General features: G+C 37.7%; 1 protein-coding gene across 1 annotated transcript in view; it reads left to right on the top strand.

The window, feature by feature from the left end:
• Nucleotides 1-21610, top strand: part of grin3a (glutamate receptor, ionotropic, N-methyl-D-aspartate 3A) — a 70506-nt gene that overhangs the window by 44960 nt on the left and 3936 nt on the right. Inside the window, exons 6-9 of the mRNA XM_041970625.1 lie at nucleotides 344-459; nucleotides 2120-2271; nucleotides 7572-7733; nucleotides 7886-7956. Coding sequence (XP_041826559.1) covers nucleotides 344-459; nucleotides 2120-2271; nucleotides 7572-7733; nucleotides 7886-7956 — 501 coding nt within the window. The remainder of the gene's footprint in view (nucleotides 1-343; nucleotides 460-2119; nucleotides 2272-7571; nucleotides 7734-7885; nucleotides 7957-21610) is intronic.

The following is a 21610-nucleotide window of genomic DNA, read 5'->3' as shown; positions in this document are numbered from 1 at the left end:
GAAAAAGAACCAACAATACTATGTTAATGTATCTTTGTCTTGTTACTTTCCTAAAAATATCTCAAATGCCAGAGATTATCACAATACTTAAATGTTTCTTTCTGTCTTAAGCTCTGCTGCAATGCAGCAATGAAATACAGTGATTATTGTTTAGCCTGAGCAGTATGGCAATACTTGTATTCATAGAGCAGTGCAGATGACACAACTGGTGTGTTACACATCACTGCTGAACACACTATTTATTTTATTATTACATTTTTTCCTACTGCAAAAGTTTTTTTTTGTTTGTTTGTTTTTTTTTTTCAGTTCACTCACAGTGCATCTTCTTGCTGTACAATTACAGAGCCGACCCCCAGAAACTGGATGCATTCATCATGGACAAAGCTCTGCTGGACTATGAGGTCTCCATAGATGCAGACTGTAAAACACTAACAGTTGGAAAACCCTTTGCAATAGAAGGTAATGCATGGATCTTTAGAATGTGATAAATGACCTGCCTATTAATTGCACATAGAATGGAATAGACAGCATTTGAAAATATGCCACTCTTATGGGTCTGTGGAAATTGCTGGAGGTTTGCTCAGCTCTTAGACATGTTCAGTAAGTTCTAGTGAGGAACTGGTATTAGTTGACTTGATTGGCATCTGCAAGTGTTATTCCACTGTTGCAGCCACACATTGGATGACTATTATTCATTTGCCTGCCAGGGCTCATTCCTCTGCTGAGATCAAATAAACCAGTGGCTATCGATCTGTGTTTCTATAAGTTTTGCTATTTTGCAAAATGTAAGAAAATTTTTTGTCACAGAGTATGTGACATAAATACAGAAGCAGAAAACTGTCTCACCTGTAATAATTTATTTTGATGCTGCTGTTTGGAAATCATGAGGTAATTATTGTTTATGCATTATATTAAATTAATTTATCCTTTATTTTCTCAAGATCACAACATGTAATAATCAGTTACTATGAGAAAACAAGATTTATTTTCTGGAGATCATGAGTTGATTATGATGAGCTTGAAAATGTTGATTATTGCTGTCATGCCAGTTGGGTAGGGCCTATAATATTAAATTAAGATCTTCATGGTAATAAATGTATTTAATGCACCAACAGTGGTGTGTGTAGGCACAGATAAGTTTAAACAACAGGCCAGACACAAAATGCATTGACTTATGTGGACAAAATAATTCTTATCTTGAAATAATGACATTACAAATGTTACATAATTGAGGCCTCTCTCAGCTTACAAACTTAAAGCTGTGAACTATGCTTGTATAAGGAATAGTCAAACTTGAGGATTAAGCACTGCTCCCCTTGGGATCAAAAGCAGAGAAACTACCATATTATTTTCCCCTTACTGAACAATTAAAACATATCATTTAAAGAATGTGAATCAATATTTTTTTTAGTGTGGTGTGTCCTCTTAGATGTATCCTTCAACAACATAGTGTTTTAATAAAGAACATATTGAACTCATGACTACTCTGGCTCCAGTAGTATTCACATCCAGTATGTTGTATCTCTCAATTATGAATTGATTTTAGGAGGTCTCTGTGCATGAGTGCAGACTAACTGACCACGAGTGCTTCAGAACAGCCCTAAATTTAACAATATCAATCACTCAACATTTGCACAGTAGTTAATCTGGCTTTCAAAAGCTTACTTTCTCACAGTCTACTGTTAATCTCTGGTCCATTTAGCAAGCCTCTTCCTCCCACAGTGAAAATGTTCCCATGGCAGTTGCTTCCATTACAAGCAACCACAGCCCCAGATTCCTCTACTGTTGGTAATTACTTAATGCACCCTTAAGCCTTCAGGATACAATGCAAATCAATCAGTGTAGGCAAGGTACTTTTGTAATTGGCTATTGCAGAATTTGTCACATTTTTTCTGGCATGCTTGGACATCCGGAGATGCACTTGCATTGCCAAGTGCCTGCTTTGTTCTAGAAAATGATGTTCTTTACAAAGAAATGGCAATGTTGTCAACATGGCCAGGTTTCTGCTCAGCAGCATCCAGTGAGAGGATGAAGTAAAAAGAAAAAAATATTATTTTTCTGTTTTGATAGAAGAGTAATCACTGAGGAGTCTCTGTTTTGTTTTTGTGTCCACTATCAGGGTATGGCATTGGTCTCCCTCAGAACTCTCCGCTCACCTCCAACTTCTCAGAGCTTGTTAGCCAGTACAAGTCAGATGGCTTCATGGACATGCTGCATGACAAATGGTACAAAGTTGTGCCCTGCGGGAAGCGCAGTTTTGCCGTGACTGAGGTAAGTCAAAGAAATAAAGTTATTCTTATTCCTGTGGTTTATTTGATTGCACAACACAACAATAAACTGCCCATCTAGTTATTAAATTAAACACTGAAAACACTATAGATATGTGGAAATACTTTTCCTGTCAACTGAATAAATGAAAAGCTGTGTCTTTTCCTTTTTCACCACAGTGAATTTGAGTTTTCAGCTCAAACTATTTTCTGACCATACTCTCAAAATGCCTCCTCTGCGCTCAACAACCTCCATGTACTGTAATTGCTCTTTTCTAATTCAGACCAAGGCCTCTGACCCTACAGCTGCCAAACAAGCTGTGTCCACATAACTGCAGTCCTGAACCATCTAGACCCTGTGCAGCTATTACCCAGCAATTAGCTCTCTTTGCAGCATGGCCATTTCTCCTACCAACTGTGATGTTGGAGCCCCCCAAAGTGGCTACTGGCTCTGTAAAGATGCTGCACCTTTATCTTTCAGTATTTTACTGTTTATTATAATCTATTTTCTTTGCTGTTGTAGGCAGGGTACTTTGACCTGTTTCTTATCCAATTGATAAACATTAAAGGTGTGCAGCTGTGAATTATAACGTCTCCTCCATGCCTACAGGGAAGGTTAAATACCATCATGTGATTATCATATCAACAGTAGAAGTGGCACATTGCAATGCCACAGATTCAGTAAGCCTACAATGAGATATCGAATGTGGGGGCAACTAAACATGCTGTAGATGCTATCTACAGCAACAGACATTTAAATTGCTCCGGGTAAATTTCATTTTACACCATCACACCTCAGTCTGCCTGAAGATGCAGAGAAAGCTGCACAAACCAAATGTTTTTTTTCTTTTTGCTTTATCTATGGACCACTGCTAGATCTCAAATTATAGATTATATATTTAAAATATCAAGTGTTTATTATCAGACTGAAATTATGTTAAAGTTCTCTCTTTATCACCTATGCGTACACTTGCATTCAGTGCTGTCAAAATAAAGCTGGACAACATCAGCAGGAAATTCATGATACAAGCTATATGAATTACTGACAAGCCTGGCTCAGTTTAGTCCTGCTCAGCGGTTTTTATTTACTTTTTTTATTTATTTATTTTGTGCAATCTTTTATTAAGCCTGGGGATTCGGAAAAGCGGAAAAATCTGATGGATTGACTTTAATGCAGCAGCCAAACTCTCTGGCAACCCTCCAGCTTTCTGTCACCTAAAGGAGTTGATCCCATTTGAAGTAATAGAATCAATACCAATAAATGGTGTATTATTCAATTATCCAACACTAAAATGGCTTTAATAGCTGATAAAAGGCATAAGAATGATTAGGGTAATGTGCTTTATGGACGTTTTACATAGATTTTTGCTGCAAAGATTTGCTGTTAATGGTGAAAAATAACCATGCTTGTAAGAAATGATCATTCAGTATTGTTGGTGGGGTGAGACAAGTTGTGTGAGATGGTTGTCAAGAAATGCCTAAATACAATATGTGTTAATATTTTAACACAACTTCCTGGAAAGTTGTTCTGATGCACACGAAACTAACTGATTTCAACCTTAAACTTGAGTATTAGAGTATTGTCATGTAGCTTTAGCAATCCCACGTTGTCCATCTAAGATAATGCTCTCTCTCTCTCTCTCTCTCTCTCTCTCTCTCTCTCTCTCTCTCTCTCTCTCTCGCTCTTCAAATGTATACCCCAGCAGTTATGTGCAACTAATGTCTCTACCATCCAGTTTTAAAAGAATCATCGACTCCCACTCTCCAAAATGTCATTTGCAGGGAGCTTGCCAAGTTATAATACTGCAGTGATGAATTTAATCCATCTTTTATTCTTTTCCAACATGACTTTATAATGCAATCACTGCTACTGCTGCTGTATCACAAGTTGCTCCAACCTCAGCAGTAAAAAGATTCTTATGAGAATGAATGTATGTCTTTAGAAATTGAAACAAGTGGTGTGTTAGGAAATGTTTTATTACTTTTGTAGATGTTAGACTTGCTGATTTGTGACGTAATGCTGAGAGGTTTTTTATTATGGATGCATTTAAAACAGAATAAGAGCAGCATAAAAGAGACAAAATGATCACATTTTTGTATTTGATATTTCGGCACAGTTAATAAACAACTTATAATAATCTCAAAATTCAAAGTTAATCATATTTCTTATTTCCATTCTGCTGGAAAATTAGTTTTTCTTTGAATGGAAGTATTTAGTTACAGTGATGGAAGTAAGCCTTTTACCATACTAACTTTTTGAAGTTATTTAAGCAATACTACATACGCTTCCAACCTTAAAACTTGATGCATCTCATTCTGACATCCTGGAATTCATAATGCTAATTCCTGGAGCCCTTATTGCCCTCCTGTTGCTGAGAAACTGCACTTTACAGCTTTGTCTTCCTGCCTGGGGCATCACGTGACAACTGTGTTTTGCTTTACTGCACCGCTTCACATGCCAGCAACTGCCATCAGCACTGGCATCACGCCTAATCGAGCAAAGAAATAAGATAGAACATTTTTAGAGGAAGTAAAGAATATATAGGGGTATTTCCATATCTTTAATCAAAAGCGTAATTGTTTGATTTGAGAGCAATATTTCTTGTTTTCATGCTCAAATGTCATATTGCACTCCTTCAAAACTGCCCTCATGCTCAAAAAGTCCCTTCTTGCTCTCAAATGTATCATTCTTTCTTTCAAAACTTGGTTCCTCTCCGCAAGTTTAGAGTTGCGGGTTCAAATCTCCTGCACTTAAGTTTGTTTCTTTCCATCACACTCAGACATATTCTCTGCGCTTTTAAAACTTCTGCTCTTGGATATTTTTTCCTCTCTTTTGGGTTGCTGAATGAGCTGTCTGTCAAACGTCCTCCAGCCAATAGAATACTAGATAAATGCTGACCGAGCAAATCGTCACCGCCTTCTTCAGAGTGGCTACTTAACTGTTTAACTGTTTAAATTAAATGTTCATTCTGCAAGTTCACTGCCAGTTCACTTATGATTTCAGTTTTGGCTGTAATTATTGCTTTATAATTTTATTCTTACAACTGAGTCAAAACCGACCCTAACAACACAAAGGTTATAATTTCAACAAGAGTACATTATAAATTAGAGAATTTTTATTTATTTATTTGATGAAATAGGGGTTCTTGACAAAGTCAAATCGCCTCGGTGCAATAGACACAATAGACATATTTGTGTGGTTCTTTTACTCATTTAAACCCTAAAAACAGGTTTTTTTGTGTTTTGTTTTGGCTTCTTATGTTACCACCTGGATGTCTGTGCAACACAAACTGACAAACATCTAATCATTCTCTGGATAGACTTTTCTTGTTAGTTAAATCTCCATTAAAAGTGAAACAACAGCATGCACATGTCAGTATTTAATGTGATCAAATCAAAGCCACTGACAGATGAAGAGAATAACATTGATTGCTTCATTACAGAAGGGTCTGTCAAGATATTGGTTATATTTAACAACTAGCCAAACTGTCAATTCCTGACATTTGAAGCAGTAATAATGAGCAAACATTAGAGCTATTTCGATATGGACCAGACAATGAAAGCCAGACGACTGGGTCAGAGCATCTCCAAGGAGGCAGTGTTTTGTATTTATCCATAGTGGTACTTAAAAAGAACACCAGTGAACTACCTACAGGGTCATGAGTTCACTTTTTGACACTTTTGGGGAGTAAAGGCTTAAATAGTTTGGGAGTTTGGGACAGCAATTTTTAATCACTTCACTATGAGTTTGCTCAATTTGGGTATTAAAACATCTTGGTGGGGTTATGGATAAGATTTTGGTCATGGTTAAAAGATGCAACTCTTTAACATTCATCCAGTGGGTCAAATAATGCTGAAATATTTAATTAAATCACAACCTGCATTGTAAGGAAGCCCGGGTCCTGACAGAATGGCAGTGTTTCACATCACAGGGCTGGTATCAGAACTTGTTACCTTTGTAGTTACTGCAGACCAGTCAGTATCTGTGTTGACCTCCATTCTTTATAAAAAGCAACTACAATCAACACATCTTTGTCAAAGCTGGGCTACAGAGTAATGAGAGAAAGCCTTGAAGCATAATAAATTAGACTTTCTTTCCAGTCTTCTGCTATTTCAGTACAGAAGCAGTGGGAGAAAACATACCAGCAGCAGTAATTTGCTCTGGACAAAATCTGAGAAACAGTTAACATCTCCCTGCTGCCATGCACTGACATATGCCACCAGTGTTGTGCACGTTCATGCTTCAAATTAACTAGTTAAAAATTCAGATCATTCAGTTTAAAGTTCACCATTTCAATTTTGAATTAGTTCAAAGTTCAGTTCATTTCAGTTGTCTTAAGTTAGAACTGATAATGAAAGTAACTTACCAACTAACCTGTCGCAGTATACCCCTGAAGGCTACAGGCAGAGTAATCTCGGTCATTTGGAGTTGTTCGCAGGGTTTTTTTTTTTTTTTTTTAATGGCAAGGACTTGCAGATATTCTCTCAATATGGCTGAATGCTTTAACTCCACATCTCTTCAAATTAGAAGTTTGTGATGCTAACTTGCTTTTTAAGTGCAGGCAGACATAACGTGCATGGAAATGTTAGATTTTTATTGTTGGAATCTTCTGCAAACAGTACATAATATTCCCTTAAATATCATAAGCACATAAGCATGTGATGCACATGCTGCATCTGCAGCTTCTTTCCTTTCACCTCCACTTTCACCTGCACCGATGTAGCTGAGGAGCATTGCTGGTTTGTTATTCTAGAGTGCACAATGCATGGTGGGTTGCATAATGTGAAGTTGGTGTAGCACCTGTGAAAATGTAAGCAGTTACTGTTACAGGACCTAATATAATCCAAACTAGTTCATGTTCAAGCTCTTTATTTACAAATGCATTGCTTTCAGTTCTGTGTTCACAGGAAAATGAATGTATTCAGTGAACATGCTCATTTGACACATTAATGCCCAACACTACATGTCCCCTATGAAAACAGCTTCCCTTAATGGCAGTGGGGTTTTTTTGTGGGTTAACGCTCCTTGCAAATATGTAAATATTTATAAAATTTGTAAATGGCTTTGGGAAAATGAGAAAGAGCTTGAGGTCATGTTTTAGTGGAAAACTTTATAAGACTTTATAAGACTTTTCAACTTTCAGAGGCCTTAAAGAATCTCTGCCTCGATGGGCAGAAGTGTTTTTGGCGTGCACAATTCTAGTTACAGCTAATGTGTCTATTATCTGACTTCTACTTTCTTCTGTCCATGTTTTTAATCTTTTTCTTCTGTCTATCACTAACATTTTCCTTTTCTCTTTTCAGACTCTTCAGATGGGTATAAAGCATTTCTCTGGTCTTTTTGTGATGCTGTGTGTTGGTGTGGCCTTATCTCTTCTAACCACAATAGCAGAGCACATTGTGTACAAGCTGGTGATCCCAAGGGTCAAAGAGCCCCGCTATAAATATTGGCTGCACACAAGTCAGGTACTGACTAACTGATCTCACACTTTGCTAATAAACAAACACACCACCTTTGTAATTTCTGCAAATTCCACACAAACAAAAGATCCATTAAAGAAAAACATTCAAACATGTGAAAGAATACACCGCCAACTATTGTGTTGCTTGTTTTCCAGAGATTACACCGAGCCCTCAACTCAGTCTTCACAGATGACAAACTAGCAACTGTTGCCAAGCCTGAGAAAAGGTAATGTTTTTGTTTTTGAATGCTGGATTTAGTGCAGCCTCAGTTTGAATAAAAACTGTTGAGAAGTCCATCACTGATATATTTTCACACTAATTATATTTCGTTTACCAGTTTGATTTGAGGAAAATCCCTTTCCAAAAGTGACAGAACTGCATGTGGACTGAGCACAGATGTGGAATAATTATTGTTTTTCCTTTGGGATATTCTGTTTTGACTTGGGACTTAGGCTCATTAAAACTTTAGTTAAGCAAGCTTACATCAGAACTAGCGTTACTCCTCCATTCAGGCAGCCACAAAATGTGATAATATCTGTAATTTTAGATGCTTTGCCTCATTCATGTTACAGAAGAAATAAACCACAAGAGATTTTAACTAAGTGCAGTTTATGTTCCCACCATTTATGATCTTTAAATACCATATACTTCCTACAAACCAAGAATATTGCTTCAATTTAAGAGAGATGTCAAGCTGATCTCTGGAGTGTCACCATCAGTCAAAAATGGACTGAATAATCAAATATCCATTCACACTAAAACTGCATGGAGGCATTTCCAGTAGGAAGGCAATTTTTCTAACCTTGTATGCCCCATTGGGCAAATTATCAAGTTGAGAATAAGTGACATCAATTAACATCCAAGTGGCTGTTAAAGGACCCATTTTTAATCAGAAACTAAATAGAATGGCCAGTCTGTTGGAAGGCAATTATCTGTAAGGGAAATTGAGGAAATAATCTCATACTGTCGCCAAAGTATTGCGGTAATCGTTGAGAGGAAGGTGCAGTAAATAATGAGAGCTTCTTCTGGGGCAGTATCGGTGTCCTTTTAAAGGTACGTGGTTGCCTTTTGTTTGGTATTTTTGGCTATGACACATGGTTGAATCATCCAACTCTGCCCACATCCAGTTTAGCTGGTGTATGCTGAGCTGTGTTTGCTACTATAGTTTTCACTTTCGTCAATTTCTGCACCGGTGTCAGGTTTTAAAAAATATTTCATTTGAAATATGACATCTCTAAACTGGTGTTAATTCTGCAGTTTATGGTCATTAAGAAGCATAACTTCAGCTAAATTAATGCTATTACAAATGGGACTTCCGAGGGCAAAGTTGTATTTAAATCGGAAAAAAAAATTAAACCAATGTACAGTAATTAAAAATTGTTTCATGTTTGTAAGTATTTAATGACAAACATTAATTTCCATTTCAAAAGCATGCTATAGGAACATTTCCAAACAAGACTCAGCATGTAACCATCATTTACCATGTTGTTAAAGCATCATTTAAATTAAATATGTTTCCTTTCCGTAAAGCATTTCTTTATTTTACATTCACATAGTCACATACATCAGCTTAGCAATAAGTTCATATTAATGTATTAATGAAATTCCCTCAATAGGTGTATATTTGGTACCTTCACTACAATTAACTACATTTTAAAGGAAAAAAAAACTCTTTACATAGTTTGTCTTTCTTTTATTTGCTTCACTTTTCTTTTTTTATATTTTTACTGTCACATTGTGATATCATTGCTTACAGAACTAATGGCAGCAACTTTTCGAGAACTATCACTGCACCTCACAGATTATGTCATTTTTATCAAAGGCAATTCAACATGTATAAATTATTATATACTGAACAAACGCATTACATTGTTTTGTGGCACTATTTTCTGTCCTGAACAGATGCACATGAAGTGTGGTAATGTGGGGATTAATCTGTAACCTGAATTGCTCAAAGTCATGTCTACTGAATGTCCTGTTTTTTGGACTATAACAAACTGGCATCAAGTTTAAACGGATCCTCAATGTGCAACAGATGACAGAGAGAGGGAATTTATCATTAATGTGACCAAAAAGTAAAGACACCACATTATTGCACACGCCATGTGAATGCTAACAAGCTGTCAAGCTAGCAGACGGATGAGAGGATGCATGAGTAATATTCATCTTCTAAGTAAAGGACACTTAATAAAGACGCTGAAAAAATGACGGGAGGTGCTGGACAAATGGACAGTTTTGATTACACCACTAAGAAATGGACAACATACATGGAGAGACTTGAGCTGAAGTTGAGGGAAGGAACGTTGTTGTGTTACGGAGTGTCATGGGAGCAAAAACTTATAACCTGCTATGCAGCCTTATAACACCAGTGAAACCAGCCAAAAAGCTTCAAGATCACAGAAGTGCTTCAAAAGCATTTCAACCCAAGGCCAGCATAAGAGACAGGGTGATATATATGTTAAAGCACAGCTCATACTGGAGGATGACGCAAAGCCAAGATTTCACAAGGCTCGCCCTGTCTCTTATGCTGTATGCCCCAATTTAGAAGCAGAGCCCCAGCTCTTGAAAGAACAAGGAATACTCACCAAGATAGACTGGTCAAATTGGGCTACACCAATAGTACAAGAGGGGAACCCAGTTGTCTGCATAGATTAGTATCCACTTCCGCGGATAGAGGTTATATTTGCATTAGTGGCAAGCACTTTTCAAAGATCAAACTTTCCCAGGCATATCTACAGATGGAAGTAAAGGAACCATCTGGGAAGTATCTGGTGATAAACACACATAAAGGCTCATACCAATCCAACAGGCTGGTATCTGGCATCGCCAGTTCTCCAGCAATGTAGCAACATGCCATGGATTAAGTACTGCAAGGCATTCCAGGTACACAATGCTTTTTTGTATGACATAATTGTTACCGGTGTTGATGAGGAGACTCATTTGGCTAACCTAGCAGCAGTACTGGCCAGGTTAGGAAAATATCGTCTTAGGGCAAACAAAAATAAATGTGAGTTCTTTCAAAATGCTATTGAGTACTGTGGACACAAGATCGACAGACATTGACTCCACAAAACCAAGGACAAAATTGATGCCGTCCTGAATGCACCCAAACCAGAAAATGTGAGTCAGCTGCACTCATTCTTGGGCTTAATTACCATTACCACAAGTTTCTACTGAATCTTTCAACCATCTTGCACCCTCCGAACACCTTGCTGGAACAAATTGACAAATGGAAACAGACAAAAGAGGTGTTCAACAGGGCTAAGCAGCTCATTACATCAGAGGAGGAGCTGACACACTTTGATCTATAGGGCATCGGTGCTGTGCTGTCACACAAAATGACTGATGGTTTTGAACGACCTATTGCTTTTGCCTCCAGGTCCCTAAATACAACCAAGCAAAATTATGCACAGACAAACAGAGAGGCTTTCAGTGTAGGGAGTGAGAAAGTTTAACCAATATTTGTTTGGGAAACACTTCACCCTAATTACAGACCACCATCCACTAGTGTCCATATTTAACCCTCAGAAAGGTATCCCAATCATGGCACAGTTACAGTGGTGGGTTTTGTTTCTAGATGCACACACCTACACCATCAAATTTAAAGGGACAAAACGTAGAACAAAAGATGGACTTTTTTGTCTTCCACAAATGCACAATGCTGAAAATACCCCTGATCCTCCTACTTTGTTCCATCTCACACAAATGGAACCACTACTCATCACAAGTGCTCAGATGAAACAAGAAACTGAGACCCAATCTTTTCCAAAGTATATGATGGCAAGCCCAACTGCAGTGACACTCAGCTTTCTGCATACTCAACCCGTTGAAACCAACTGTCTGTTTGCCAGGGAGGACACTTGAGAGTGGCCATCTGCCCCATGGCAATGCATTCATGTAGACTATGCTGGGCCATTCATGGACCAAATGTTCCTCATTGTAAATCTTTCCTGTCAAACAAACCATAGCTGCCATCACAGTCAACATTCTTTGAACACTGCATGCGTGCACAGGTCTGCCACAGCAGCTAATGAGAAACAACAGATATCAGTTTACTGGAGAAAAGTTCCAGTGTTTCCTCAAGAGCAACAAATGGACAAGGTGAAGGTTTCATCCAGTCCTTCAAGCAATCAATGACAGCCAGCCGGAAAGAGATAAAGCCACTGCAGCAGAAAATCAACTTCTTACTAGCATACAGAAACACTGCTCATGCAACAACTGGCAGCATACCTGCAGTGCTCTTCATGGAACAAAATCTGAGATCACGTTTGTACCTGCTGAAACCAGACCTAAAAATGACCAGAATAAACAAGTGTCCACTAAAGAATCAACGAAAACTAAGACAGAAACCTTTAACATTGGACAAAAGGTGCTTGCCAGAGACTATACAGGCTCAAATCAGAAATGGCAGGCGGGACAAAGAGTCTGGAATACTCCATAGATGTTGGAGCCAACCTAGTCTGGTGTAGGCATGTTAAATAGATCCTAGATGCAGAAACTCACATGGTTCCTGCTTAATCTGAAAGCACATTAACAGCTCAGGACTCAGATGAGTTTACCTTCACTACATCCCCTGAGGTTCAAGGTTAGGGCAATGTCACTGGTACTCAAACAGTTACGTTTTCAGCACAGAGCCACATAAACTGTTCAAACAATCAGACATTACCCTGAAAGAGATCGCAGAGTCAACCCTCACGTCACAAACCTTGGTTTCACCTTTGATTCATCATTCAAGTTTGACAAACAGGTCAATTCAGTAAGTAAAGTCATTTTTTCCAGCTCCACACCATCACAAAACTCAAGCCATTTCTCACCTTCAAGGACCTTGAAAGTCATCCACGCTTTCATTTCCACCCACCTAGACTACTGCAATTCACCATTCTCTGGTATTAATCAGTCTTCTTTCTACTGCTTACAAATCGTTCAGAACACTGCAGCCAGACTTTTAACAGGAGTCCGCAAATGAGACCACATCACCCCACCCTGACCTCTCTCCACTGGCTGCCTGTTACATTCAGAATTGACATTAAACTGCTTTTGTCTGTTTATAAAGCACTGCATGGACTGACACCCACTTGCATCAAAGATCTTTTAAACCCTTACTCCTCCCCCAGATCCCTTTAGGTCGGTTGACCAGGGGCTGCTAGTGATACCACGCTCAAACTTCAAACTCAGGGGAAACTGTGCCTTTGCAATTGCAGCCCCCAGACTCTGGAATAATACTACCCCCTCTGTCAGATCTGCCCCTTCCATTGATTCTTTTAAATCTAGGCTCAAAACACACTTCTTTTTATTAGTTTGTGAATCTTCCTGATCGGACCTCCTTTTAATTCCCTCTGTATTAATTTGTTCCCTTGCTTTATGTTTCTGTTTTTGCTTTTAACTGAAACTGTTCAGCACTTTAGTCAACGTGAGTTGTTTTTAAATGTGTTCTATGAATAAACTTGATTAATTGATTTATAAAGAGTTCTTCCAGGCTTTTTGGTTCAGTTAGAAACCCCAAAAAAAGAAAAAGTATTGCTTGAGTTTGCACAGAAAATCACAGAAATCACAGCACAGAAAAATGATAAATTCAAGGTATAATTATTCTAAAAATTGTCAGTTTTTCCTTCTTATTAACTTTACTGTGAATCAACACCAAACATATGGGACTTTCCTTTAGTTATACTGTAAAATGCGTACGCTCTCACGGCACTTACAGCTGCTTAGAATGATTATGAGATGATTACATCTGGGGAGAGGCAAAAGCAACTGTGAATGTATTTCTTGAATGTTTAAGAGGACAAAGTGTTACAAAAACATCCTTTTTCTCTCCTTGTTTGATATTAACCTGAGTGAGATAGTCTTGAACTTGGGCATTGATTTATTTATTTTTTTATTTATTGTTTTTATGTAATAAAAGTACAGGTTTAATATGAGGGCCATTTCTGCATCTCTGCTTGTTGGTTGGTCGTTGAACATGAAAAAAAAAAAAAAAAAAGAAAGAAAAACTCCTAGAAACCTAATTATTGTATCTGTAAGCCTCCAGTTTTAGGACAAAATATCTGCAGTGACAGCAATACATGAGCGTTCTGGTATTTTTCTTAAACATTTTGAAATCTGACTAGGTTCAACCTAGTATATCATACACTATCAGTATATATTGTATTCATCAGAGCACAAGTCTGAACACTCACAATGATTAGCAGTTAATCACACAAAGCAGTGGTAGGCTAATTAGGCCTCTGAGCAGGTTTTTAGAGAAATCCAACAGATCTTCTTTTTAAATAAATGAAAGTGCTGTTAAAACATTTCTCTTCAATGATCTTTGCTAATATGTTGCAGCACTAAATCACTCTCCTAGGGCTTCTGAGCCAAATAAGTCAGAGAAAATAACTAAACATTGTTTAAGCTACAACTGAAGCATCTACTTTGTCTGACTTTATATCAATATTTTCAACTGCTCCAATATACTGATGTTTTATTTTTGGCACACTTCCTACTGTGATATTAGCTTTTTTGATCACAAGAAATCTGTAACCTTAGAAGGTCTTACAGTGTTACACATGTGGTAAAATTTCTTTTCTTACAAGCAGTGACAGTGAAGATGATGCCCTTAGATCAACTACACTGTTATAATATGTTTTGTTCTGTAAACTTTAATTTGTAAAAAAGGGATTTTTTTAGCTGCTTCTATCAACTGCTGCTATGTTTTACGAAACCGCTTTCTGCTTTTCATGCTAAAATGAATGACGCCATGCTCCGAGGACTTTAGTAACAAGTTTCCCTTGATATATTGTTCAGTCTAATTCAACATTACTTTCTCCATCACTATGAGGAACATTAACACAAAAGTGACCAATTTCTGAATAACTGAAAGCCTTTACTTTGCTCTACATAAGGTTGACATTTGTTCTGACACCATAGTACATCACATTTCACCTCGGCTCATGTTCACATGCATTTTTTTTTTTTTTCATCAAAAGCATTTGCCGAGCAAACAGATTATATTATATTATATTACACTCTGTACGAAAAATTCAGCTGCACTCTTTTTTACATCTATCCCTACTTAACACAGCACACTGAGGGGACTCTCAGGTGGAGCGCTCAAAGTGGGGATTAAATACACGTAATGATTATGGAGACAAGTCCATGTGAAGGATGCCTACAGTAATGAGGATAGACTGCCTACTCTTGCATAATTACACTCATTCAATCACGCTCCCCTGCATCGTGCCTGCATGCTGTCTCGAAGTCAGAAATTATTACTGTCTTATTGCTAGCATCTTACAGAAACTTGAAGCTCAAATGTCGGCTTGGCAAGCACTGCACCAAATTTTAATGATCTTCACATTTAATGTACATATTTTTATAAAGTAAACAGCTCCTTCTTTGGAGCTCTTATATCACAATAAGCCATAGAGTATCAGCATCAGCACTACACCCCTACAGTATAAATCTGCATGGAAGCCTTGTGTGACCAAATGGATCACATGGGTAGAAATTAAATTGGCTACAATTACTACTTAAGATCTAACCATAATGTATTTAATTTCCTAACTATGTTAATAGGGATGTAGAAGAACCCAAAGGCTTCAGAGAAATGTCTGTCTCAGAGAATTAAGAGCAGGCTCATTAATACCATGGAACACTCTCGGATGGCCAATTACAATTGTGCAGTTTAGTATCAAGCTAAAAAAGCCACACACACACGGGCTGAAATGAAAAATCTAGGCAATTCTAGTAAATCTATATTATATAGGTTGTATGGATATCAAGAGGGAGGAGACAAAAGCTGGGCACATAGGCAGGTTTAGTTAAAGAGAAGAGAACAAACTGATGAAGCGATGACAGAAGATGTCAAGGCAAGGCTAATTTATTTGTAAAGCAAACTTCATGTACAAGACAATTCAAAGTGCTTTACATAAAACTTTAAAAGCATTACAGAAGGGAGTAATAACAGGTGCATTAAAAGAAACAAACCATTAAATGAAATAAAATAAATAAAAACAGAAAGAAAGCTAAGATAAGATAAATAAAATGCAAGAAATAAAGTTAACAAACAGAATTAAAACATGATCAAGTTAAAGAATTCAAGCTTAAAAGACACAGATGCTGATTTGCTGCTAAAACTATTGAAATGTAGCAGAGAACAGGTTGGTCTTTAACCTGGATTTAAATAAAATCAGTGTTTCAGCTGATATGAGGCTTTCTGGGAGTTTGCTCCAGACATGTGGAGCATAGAAGCTGAATGCAGCTTCCCCATGTCTGGTTCTGACTCTGAGAACAGCTTAGAAACTGGATCCAGATGACCTGAAGGTTCTAGCAGGTTCATACTGGGTCAAGAGGTCACTGATGTATTTTGGTCTTAAACCATTCAGAGCTTTATAGACCAGCAGCAGAACTTTAAAGTCTATTCTCTGACAAAAAGGCAGCCAGTGTAAAGACCTCAGAGCTGGACTGATGTGGTCCACTTTCTTGGTCTTAGTGAGGACTCGAGCAGCAGAGTTCTGAATAAGCTGCAGGTGTCCAATTGATATTTTTGGTAGAACCTGTAAAAACACTGTTACAATAATCAAGCCGACCAAAGATGAAAGCATGGACTAGTTTTTCCAGGTCCTGCTGAGACATCAGATCTTTTACCCTTGATATATCCTTAAGGTGATAGTAGGCTGACTTTGTGATTCTGTTTCTCAAAGTTAAGGCCTGAGCCCATCAATAAACCCAGATTTCTGGCCTGGTTGGTGATTTTTAGGTTTATAGACTGAAGTTCTGTGGTGACCTTTAATCGTTTCTCTTTGGCTCCAAAGACCATCACCTCAGTTTTGTTTTTGTTTAACTGAATAAAAGTTCAGACACATGCAGTCATTAATCTCCTCAAGGAAAACAAACTTTGGCTAAAAGCAGTTGGAAAGTCCAGGTGAAGGCAGAATAAGTTAAAATAAGATCCAAAGGACACAATAAGACAAGCAGAGACAACTAGTTATCTTAATCAAGACATAAAATCACACAGTGAAATAGGAAATAGGAATTTAGCAATTTCTTGTTTTTGAGCTGTTGTTCTTTATATGATGGAGAATGTCTTACAAGAAGGGAAGCAGTTTTTTTTTTGTTGTTGTTGTTGTTGTTAAAACTTGACTTGTTTTAGTATTCTGTGAAACAATAAATAGATTTTTTGTTCTTGTTTCTTGTTTTGTTTTCTTTCTCAGTTCATAAACTTAGCACAAAAAGTCAGGAAATGTGTGTTCAGACAGTTATTTCTCCCCTTTAATAATACTAATTGGTAGTGTATTATATGTATATAATTAGAAAGCCTCACCTTTACAGCAAGGTATTACCAGTAAGGATTGTACTTCTTTGAATTGAGCAACACAGCTAAACATATGGATACTCCCCCCGAGAAATGCACCAAAATCACCTGCAATGTGCACCAGTTGGTATTCACTCTTGTTTTGAGATTAAAATGCTGCCAGGTGTGTGTCAGCCACAGATGTATGATTGACACCTGATTGGCATGTAACTAATAGACAGACATATCAGATCGAGATTCTGCAGCCAGTGGCAATCCCACATCTCCAGAATCTGAGACCTACCTCCATCCTCCTGGATGACAACATTCTCCCCCACAGAACCAGGATCATTAGAGGATGGAATGGACCTGCCATGAGTCTAGACTTCTATCCAACTGAACGCTTGTGGGATCAGCTTGGGCAAGCTGTATGTGCTAGATACACCTACACAGCTGCGCTGGTTGACCTTTAACAACTCCTGCTTGAGGAATCAGTTGCCATCCCACAGAAAAATATGACCATCAAGAGGAGGAGGTTCCAAGCTGTTGCAGCTGTGTATAGATCTTCCACATGCTGCTGACTGAGGACATTGCCAAAGAAATAAATTGTAAAAGTGGCTAACATATGGTGTTTTCCTTGTTACTGTGAGAGAAACATGTAATCCATCAAGCAACTCAAAAAAAGAGAAAAAGCACACAAGAGATTCTTATAACCTCATTTTAAAGGTGACTAATCAGGCTTTCTAACAATATATAATACAACATCTACTGGTATTAATAAAGGGTAGAAATAATTAACTAAACACATGTTTCTCTACTTTTTTGTAGTTTATTTTTCACAGAGATAAAGCCACAAAAAGTTAGACAAACATAAATCGATAGCTGAATCTTGATTCAGAAATACTGACATGAAGTAATTTGATGTTTCAGTGAGTTTTTGACTGCTATATGTGATGGTCAAGGGGTTATTCAATTTCTCGCTCAAGGACACTTGAGTGGGATGCACTTAATGCCCTGCTTGTTGAAGCACGGCCTCCCCTTTTTGCATCAAGTGTCTGTGGGCCAATAACGACATCTGTCCTGACAGATGGATTGGGAAAAAGTCTTTGTTGGTGAAATATTGCCTGATTCATAGCCTGGAAAAGTGCTGTAGGTGAATGTGAACAGTCTGATCTCTTTTCACAGGCTGAGATGGTTGGCATGAGACAGAAAAGTAATAGATTCTTATCATCCAAGTGTTTTGAAGGATTTTGCAAGCTGTGAAGACATATGTTAAACCTTCATATATGGAGAAAATTGAACCTGAAAATTTGTGAAAATAATATGGAGGGATGAAACAGCAGAAAAAAGAGTGAGGCAGGAGTTTGTTCCCTTTGTAAGAGAGAGAAACGTTACAGTACTTGGTTAATACAAAATTATTTCTCTGTGAAGGGAGATAGAAAGAAAAAACTGTATTATTGGCACTTTTCTACAAACGTCTGTATTCTTATGGATACAGAATCTAAAACAAAGCCTTCCACTTAGTTTTGAAATTTTAACTTTTTTCTATCACATAATCTGTGATACTGCTTGAGTTTGGAGTGACAGATGAGAAAAAAGAATGAGCTGTGTCAGTTTTTCACATTGATCTGTACAAAGTGGCAAATTTAGACAGATTATAAATTCCTTTCATATTTTTTACATGCTATTAAAAATCCTTATACTGCACTTTATATGTAGACTACTGTATAAATGTATCAGAAACCATCAGAGCAAAGAGGCATTCTAGTTACAGCAGACAGACTGGAGGCTTTGAAATACCAATAAAAGAATTCAAACATTTCCAAACAGTCCATTTAAAGCCTAGCAGTTATCAGCAGTTACATGAAATTCATGTTAACAGCACAACCAGCAATCCTTGCCAGTCTCAGAATACCAAACTGTAATTTTGTCAGCTCTAGCACTTATAAGCAACACGTACCACACAAAGTTGTTGAAACTGGAGTGCTTATCTTGATAATCCCTATATTATTTTAAAACACTCTTTCATTGCAACCATGCTCTAAGCACAGGTGCCCTCTTGCATGTATATCTTTTAATAGGGAGTCTTTTCATGTTCCTATTTTCTGAAATGCCATCTCTTAGTTTGAAGTCTCTTTTGATGTCAGGAATATCTCATTAGATATCTCTTGTCACATTTTCTTCTCACCTGGAAGAATAGCTTTGATTCTGAGAGCTGTTTGGTAAGGCTTCAGTCCTGGCAGATCTGGTGCAATAACAGTTAAAAGCCATTCCCATTAGCCTACGACAGGAAGTAGTGGCATTGACAGGAAGTATATTAAAAGTGGTTACGTGCTGTATATATTTTGACCTCTGCTTTTATTTCCATTATGGGAGCAAAGGGTAAAAGTGATGCTAGAAGTTTGCATCCACAAATGTCCTGCTGTTTACAGTATACTTGTAAATATCTTAAATCATATATATATTTATAAGTTTTTCTGGATTATAGCTCAGAATATTGATCTAACAGTTAATGCTTAAACTTATCAAATCTCATTACTTATTTGACATAACAAAAATTACAATTGCAAAAAACTAAAAAATTTTTTTAGCAGTTTTCACTTTGCTTCCTGCTGGATATTTCCATGGTTGGTACATTACAAAATTAAGGACATCAAATAGTCTTTTTTTTTCTTCTTTAACTCCAATGAGACACCAGCACCCTTGTGTGCGTCAAATATTTCTGATTTTCTGAGTTGAAAGGCAGAGGAACATTGTCCTTATATTTTTTCTTTGTCTTGCCAGAAGTAGAATTTGTTTGCTCTCTGCTTGCACTATCTCTATATTAAAGTACATGAATTTTGAATAAAAGGAATAAGTAACCTGAACAGAGGGTAGAACTGATTTACAAATGATGTACAATGGACACTAATTTCGGATCACTCTACTCCTTTTTCCTTCCCTGGAGTAACATTAGAAAAAGAAAGAGAGAAGAAGAGAATGAGAGGATTTGTTAAGTGATGCGTGCTTAAGCTTCAAATGAACATGACGTTGGTTCTGTTGTGCCAAACTAACCCCTCAAATCCATGCTGCTTGCGTTTATTAGCTCATTTATTAGCATAAGCAAGACCTCCAGGTTGGCTGGCATAGGTTGCTGGGATCAGTGTATGTGTAAAAGAAAATTAATAGGACATGGATTTGATTTCTAGAGTGGACTTTAACGTTTAAGGTCTCCTTTTTTGTCCTGCACAGCAGCATATAGTGAAGGCATAGCCATTAAAAATATATTAAAATTCTCTTAATATCTGCATTGCATGATGACTGACATGACAGGAGTTAGACTTGATCTTTAATGAACTGATTATAAGCCCTGTCACCCCTCTCAAGAGTGCAGAACAGTTTACACCACATCTGCACTGATCGGTTCAATCGAGTACCATACATACAGAGAGCAGCCAGACAGCTAGAAGAAAAAGGCATGTCTTTCTCTAAGAAAGTAAAGCCTGGATACCAGAAAATGAAAGGAATAAAGGAGAGGGAGAGAAATGAACTGAGGGGAAGCTTCTTAGTCATTTGTTTGAGAAAAGAGGTGAGCAGCACAACTAGGTAGCCTAGGTTGTCTCAGATTAAATCATGACAATCATTATAAATGTCACAGACCTCATGGTAAAAACTGTTATATTGAGTTTAACCCTATTACCAATGATGACCTATTTAGTATTAATGTACTCAAAACCACTACAGTCATGCCTATCTTGAAAAAACCTGGTTTTTACCCCAATAATTTCAATATCCTTCCTCCAATTTCCAATTTACCCTTCATTTCCAAAATCCTCGAAAGTCTGTTGCTTCTCATCTTCATAACCATCTTATCACTAACAATATTTATGAGCAGTTTCAATCCGGTTTCCGTCCCCTTCACAGTACTGAAACAGCACTCCTCAAAATCTCCAACAAGCTTCTCATAGCTTCAGATTCAGGTTTACTTTCCATTCTCATCCCTTTTGACCTCACAGCAGCATTCGACACCATCTCTCACAGCATTCTCCTTGACAGACTATCATCCATCGGCATCACTCACACCCCCCTCGCCTGGTTCACTTCTTACCTTTCTGGCTGCACACAATTCATTCGACTGAAATCCCATGTATCAAACTCTTTCCCTGTCTCTGCTGGTGTCCCTCCTTTTCATTATCTACATTCTTCCACTTGGTTACATCTTTCGCAGACACAATATTAATTTTCATTGCTACGCGGACGACACCCAGCTCTACCTCTCTACCAAACCATCCTCTTCCCTTCCACCAATCTCCCTCACCACCTGTCTACAAGAAAATCATTCTTGGTTTTCATCCAACTTCCTCAAACTCAACAGTTCTAAAACAGAAGTCCTCCTGGTAGGCACGCCCCACACTCTCTCCAAATCGAACAGTTTTCCCATCTCCATAAACAACTCAGCTGTCCTTCCCTCCCCTCAGGTAAAGAGTCTGGGTGTTGTCCTCGACAGCACTCTTTCCTTTCACTCCCACATTAACAATATCACCCAGTCTGCATATTTTCACTTGAGAAACATTTCTCGTCTCCGTCCTTCTCTCACCCCCCACACCACCCCCATCCTCTTCCACAGCCT

The sequence above is a fragment of the Melanotaenia boesemani genome, chromosome 19 (assembly GCF_017639745.1).
Source record: "Melanotaenia boesemani isolate fMelBoe1 chromosome 19, fMelBoe1.pri, whole genome shotgun sequence".
Taxonomy (NCBI): Eukaryota; Metazoa; Chordata; class Actinopteri; order Atheriniformes; family Melanotaeniidae; genus Melanotaenia; species Melanotaenia boesemani.
Note: the sequence above shows the minus strand (reverse complement) of the source record. Positions and strands in the feature narration are given on the sequence as shown.